At 31.4% G+C, this 6,080-nt stretch overlaps 1 protein-coding gene across 1 annotated transcript; it reads left to right on the forward strand.

The window, feature by feature from the left end:
• Window positions 1–789: 789 nt before the first annotated feature.
• Window positions 790–2,444, forward strand: LOC145132874 (two-component response regulator ARR7-like). Its single transcript, XM_079067823.1, has 5 exons — window positions 790–1,131; window positions 1,222–1,301; window positions 1,396–1,473; window positions 1,560–1,630; window positions 1,813–2,444. The coding sequence occupies exons 1-5, from the start codon at window positions 981–983 to the stop codon at window positions 2,282–2,284; spliced, it is 852 nt and encodes a 283-aa protein (XP_078923949.1). The 5' UTR covers window positions 790–980; the 3' UTR covers window positions 2,285–2,444.
• Window positions 2,445–6,080: the final 3,636 nt, after the last annotated feature.

Raw genomic sequence — 6,080 nt, forward strand, 5'->3', positions numbered from 1 at the left:
TATATTTATATACGTACGTCTTAATGTATATTTTTTTTATTTAAGTTGGCAGAAAATATTTTATTCACGTTTTCTTGACACAATAAGTTCTAAAAAATTCAACTAAGCAATCTATTTCTTTAGCGTAAAAATTACAATTCCAATCCATTTACTTATTATTTAATTTATATTCACAGTTACATTTTATAAAATAATGTGTCAAGTTGATAAAAATGTTATATTTTTTAGCAAGGTTATGTTTGACAACCTATGGCTGGCTAACCTAATTTATTTTTTGAGTTTGTTTTTATGTTATCATGTTTGGTAAGTCAGTAGTTTATAAGCTAGTTTTTTAAAAAATTATTTAGACTAACTTTTTATGAGCCTTTTTAAAATTTCATTTTATATCATTATATATATATTTCAGTTAGTTTTAGCAAATGTAATTTTTTATCAGCTATTTTTCAACTATCAGTTAAGTTTTTAGTTAGTACGTCATAGTCTAAATAAGTTATATAACTTGATAAATTATTTTGATTTAAAAAGGTAAATCACTTTTACAATTCTTGCATTAATATTTTATTACTTAATAAAAATTAAAGACACCTAATCAAGCTCATCCCATACCAAAAATACATGATTTGATCCTAATCCATTGTGATTTCACATAAAAGGGGGAGAAAATATATTGGAAGAGAGAGAAGATTTGATTTTATTTCATTTCATTTGATCATTTGATATATTGATGAAGTCAAGAACACACACATGTGGGGGTAGAGAAGAAAAAGTGAAAAAAAATAACAAAAAATCAAAGGGGTCACCACCAAAGTGGATTTCAGAATCTCAGCGTATTTTCTTAAAAAATTAAAGTAGATTTCATCAGATTTTCATGATCTTCTACAATGTCATCATCTCTTTGATGGAGACGTGGCTCTCTGTCGTCTCCATTTATATATCAAAAATTCCTTTCTCAAATCCTTATCCCACCAATTCCTCCACTCATGGCAAGAAACGCTTTGTTTTCAAGACGATGGAGGTCATCATCCGAGACCACCACCACCGAATTTGATGATGTTCATGTTCTTGCTGTTGATGATAGCCTCGTTGATCGGAAAGTCATTGAACGTTTGCTTAAAATCACCTCATGTAAAGGTAGATTTCATTTTCAGCTTCATTTCTCTCGTATTCTGTTTTTCCGCCGGAGAAATGATCGGCTGACGGAGTTTTTTAAAATTGTGACAGTCACGGCGGTGGAAAGCGGTTGGAGAGCTTTGCAGTACTTAGGCCTTGATCAAGAGAAATCCTCATCTGATTTCGTCAATGTGAGATTAATTCTCATATCGTTTTCGATTTTGAAGGTTGGAATATCTATAGATCTAAAATAACACTTGGAGTTCTTTCCACAAATTTGTTCAGGAATTGAAGGTGGATCTGATAATCACTGATTACTGTATGCCTGGAATGACTGGTTACGAATTGCTCAAAAAAATCAAGGTTCGTAATCCCTAATTCGTTACATTTTCGTTTCAATTTTTCTATTCATGTTCTTATTTTCTTCTTCCGATTGTTTGGTGATTCAGGGATCAGCAACTTTCCGAGAGGTGCCAGTAGTGATCATGTCGTCAGAAAACGTTGTAGCACGGATTGACAGGTACTGTTTTTCTCCATTTCTAGTAAACGACAACTGTTCATGGAAGATCATTAATAAGTTTCTTACTTCATTCAATTGCTATCATATTCATCTTCCCCTTCATCACACGACCTGATTGAAATAGTTTTTAATCGTGAATTTAGAATCCGAAAATTTGAATAGAGAAATGTCATCATTTTCAGGTGCTTGGAAGAAGGTGCGGAGGATTTCATTGTAAAGCCTGTAAAACTTTCCGACGTCAAACGATTGAAAGATTACATGTTTGGTGAAAACCGAGGAACAATCCCTGCAAATAACATCAACAACAAAGAAGAAAAAGGAAGTCTCAACAAAAGAAAACTTCAACAAATGTCTGAAGCTTCCCCTTCCCCTTCTCCTTCTCCTTCCCCTTCACCATCACCATCGCCATCGCAATCGCCATCGCCGCCAACGGTGTCTCCGTCCGCCTCCCTATTGCCGGCGACGGTGTCACCCGTAACATCCCCATCTCCGCCGACGGTCTCTCCCTCAACTTCCCCATCTCCGCCACAATCTCCGTCGACATCATCATCGTCATCAACGCCTCCGAGCTCACCACCCTTTTCTCCGTCACAACTAGAATCCCCAACAATGCGGCTTAAGGTGACCAACTCCGATCACTCCGATCAAGCCTAATATTTTTCAATTTTCCCTTTTGATATTTTCATCTTTTATTAATTACATCATAGACAAGTAAGGCAAGTACTTGTACATTTAAAAGTTGTTTTTTTTTCTCCTTCCATGGCTGCTTGTCCACTTCTTCTTCAATGAATTTACAGATATTACAATTTTGATATGATTCTAAATTTCTAATGTATTTCATTTTTAGGGTAAATTATGAATCAGGGTAAGAAAGTTTTGTAACAAACATGTAAAATGTCAATTTTACCCCTACCCGATGTGAAAAAATTTCTTAATTTTATAAATATACACAATTGAAATATTTTCACAAATTAGATTGAATAACTATTGATTTTTAGAAGAATAGTTATTGTTGAGCTAATTTCCTAAACAAGTATGGTTGAAAAATGATGGAATTACTTGTTTTTGGTTTTGTAAAAGTGGGTTGTTTTTATTTCTTTTAAGCTTTTGGCTGACAATATGATTGTTATTATTTAAATAGAAGGGATAATAATAAAAAAATAAATAAAAAATAAAAGAAAGGAAAAAAGATGAGTGGAAACAACTCAACAAGATTTAAAGGAAGGAAATTAATAATTGAGAATTGATTTGATGAAGATATGGTTTTATTTCATGTCCCAATCTTGTCTGGTAAGAAGGAATATTTTTTGATTTGGCAAGAGGGAGAGAAAGAGAGAGAAAGAGTGTGTATATGTTTGGCCAACTTTCCATGATTTGTTTCTCTCTTTCCTTTGATCTTATTTCCAAAACAAAATATTTTGTTAATTGTATAAAAAGATTAATTTTTCAGTTAAACTTTTAGAAGATTTATTAGGTGTAAGACTGAATATTATACGGATTGACTAAATATTAAAATTTAAATAATAAGTATTTTTTAAAATAAAATTTTGAAATAAGGAATAAATAAACATATTAATTATAATTTACTATCGTATTTATTACATTTAATATTCAAGTATTATGTGGTTTTTTAATTTTAAAATTTGAAAAAACCTTTAAATTGATAGGTAAATATTATTTATTTAAAAAAAATCATAAAATGACAAGTGTCAAAATTGATAGGAGATTGACAAATAGTAATTATTTTTATTTATTAGGATGAATGAAATGATACCTTCTCATTTTAGGGAATTTTTTTTTCTTTTCTTGAAATCGTATGATGATTGAAAAAAAAAAGGAGTTGAAAGCCAAAAATAAGAATGAAATTATTTTGTCACGTTAGATGTGCCAAAAAGCAATGACATTTGAAACTTCAAAACCGGCGAAAAAATCGTAAAGTATAACTACATCAAACGTCTCTTGCGCAACCTTGCTACATCTATGATTTTGTATTGGAATTGTATAAAATAACCAACAATGTTGCTCCAAACAACTTGAAACTTTAACCTTTTTAAATCATTTTATGGATGTACAACCCTCAAATCTAACAAAATCCCCTCTAAAATCATTGAACAACCAAAATAAGTGTAGCCCATAACTCATTTGGTTCAATTAAGAATCTCCATATCAAACAACTTAACCGATTTGCCAACAATTTTGTAGTAATCGTATATTGGCATCCAATAAGGCTAAATCAATGAGTCAACAATCTATTTAAAACAACAAATAGTAGCTTTTGGAATCAAAGCTATGAAGGAAGAATTAGATCCTCTACGAAAATCTTGAAAGGTTTTCACAAAATAAACTACATTCGGTTCGAGCAGATTCCAAATTAATGAACTTAAATGTAACTCCATCAAGTCCTAGGGATTCATCCCCACGGAGCTTCAAACTAATCGCCTAAAGCTTTTGGTGTTGCATCTAATTAATTGTCGTCTCCAAGAATAATCTGAATTGTAAATGTATAACGCTTATTAATAATTCTTAAAACTTTTTTTAATAATTTTGAATGGTTTTTTAAATATATTTGAGATTGCTTTTGATATCAATAATCTTTCAAGAGTTTTGATTCTTTTATATACAACTTTATATTAATTCTTATGAATTCTACAAAGTTCAATGGAATACATTTTTAATAATTAATAATTTTCGTTTTTCGAATTGAAGAGTTCAATGAACATTGAACTTCATATTCATTAAATACCAACATAACATCCTACAATGGTAGAGTTTAATCAACTGAATGTCAATTAGTTATATCACTTTATTCAACTCTCTAATTAAACTATGTATTATGGATGGTTATATATATGTTGGCAAATGTAATTCAATATATTAGTTGTGCAAATTCTACATTATAAATGTGGGTTTTAACGATTCCATTCTCGTTAATATACCAAAAGATTTGTTTCGCTTTATTTCAATGTAATTTCTACCCTATCTTGAGCTTTATCCTAAAAATACCATGAGCTAGAATAAAATACTCGATCAAATGTCTTAAATAAGTCTCCACTTTAAGGTTTTAATAATGATTTGAAAGGTGTTGGGGCATGAAAGATGCTTCTACTGCGAAAGATGTCCTCAAAGTTTTTAAAAAAGGACATTTCTAGTAAGTGTATTTGGAAAAGTTTATGTCCAAATTCGTCTTTTTGGACCATAAAGATCCACAAAAATAATTTGCAACATATTTAATGATCACAAAGTATTACACTTTTTGAATCAAGTCTTTAGAAGACCCGCCTAATAAATATAATTAGACATTATTGATAGGAATACATTGATTGGAAATAAGCAATATGACCAAAATGTCCATATCAAAATGGGTCTCATTTTTAAGATCTTGCAGCCACCAAAAAATATTGACAGTATCAAATATATTAGTTAGGAGTCATTGATGTCATTTAGACTCAAACATGTGGCAAGTGTATTTAAAAAGTTAAAGTCTAAATCTATCATTTTTTACATCTAGTAAACACGAGAAAACAAATTATAACAAACGTATTTAATGATGATAATAACCTTATGATTAGTTGTTTGTGGGACCAAATTATAACAAACGTATTTAAAACACAATATATGGCCACAATTTAGTCAGGTATGCCTAGAAGGCTAGAACGAAGATAAAATAATCAACCACGAGTGTTCATTTTAAAACATATATGGACCTTAAAGATGAGGATAATTTATTTGAATGGTGCTAAAAGCTTATATACGTTCCACCAAATATGCTCTCCAGGTCAAAACCTGTTTATAGTAAAAGGCATCATAATTTTTTTTTAAATAGCTTGCAATCATTGACTAGGGATTTCCAATTATGACTTTGCGCTAAAAGTCTCGTTTTCCCTAAAAAAAGGGGGAGGGGAGGGGGGTTGAAGTTAGATTTTTTTTTAAACGATAAATAATTTAAACATCTTTTCTGCCTGTAGTAACAACCTCCATTTAGCCAACTGGGCTAGCCCCAACTTGTTGAAGTTGGATTCTTAATTACCAATTCTGTTCGATTTGAGATTTTGACAATTAAGGTGGTGCAACTGTGGGCTTCTTGAGGTATTCTACGATTTTGTGACTGACGGGTTGAAAATAACAGGGGTAGAGGATTGGAAACATGAAAAAGGCAACCAAGATTTTGACAAATTGTACCTTCTTACCTTCTTCAAATTCTCTCAAATACACAAGGTGATTTGCAACTGTTCATCTTCTTCCTTACCTCAACAATGGCAGATTCCTCATCTGTTCAAGATCAAACTGCTTCGTCCTCATTGCTCGTGATCAAACCCAATCAGAACATGATCATTCAACTGAACCCCTTTCTGTATGATTCGTACATGCTCCAGGTGGTTGAATGCCTCAAATACTCTCCTCTGGTTATCGCACTCACACAAGTTGAATCTGTCCCAATGTCTCTTCTATC

Source organism: Lactuca virosa, chromosome 8 (genome assembly GCF_052849685.1).
Source record: "Lactuca virosa cultivar CGN04683 chromosome 8, Lactuca_virosa_CGN04683_v6, whole genome shotgun sequence".
Taxonomy (NCBI): domain Eukaryota; kingdom Viridiplantae; phylum Streptophyta; class Magnoliopsida; order Asterales; family Asteraceae; genus Lactuca; species Lactuca virosa.

Coding starts and splice junctions, on each gene's coding strand:
- LOC145132874 (XM_079067823.1), top strand. CDS start 981: ATGGCAAGAAACGCTTTGTTTTCAAGACGATGGAGGTCATCATCCGAG. Junction 1,302..1,395: donor CCTCATCTGATTTCGTCAAT/GTGAGATTAATT, acceptor AAATTTGTTCAG/GAATTGAAGGTGGATCTGAT. Junction 1,631..1,812: donor GTTGTAGCACGGATTGACAG/GTACTGTTTTTC, acceptor CATCATTTTCAG/GTGCTTGGAAGAAGGTGCGG.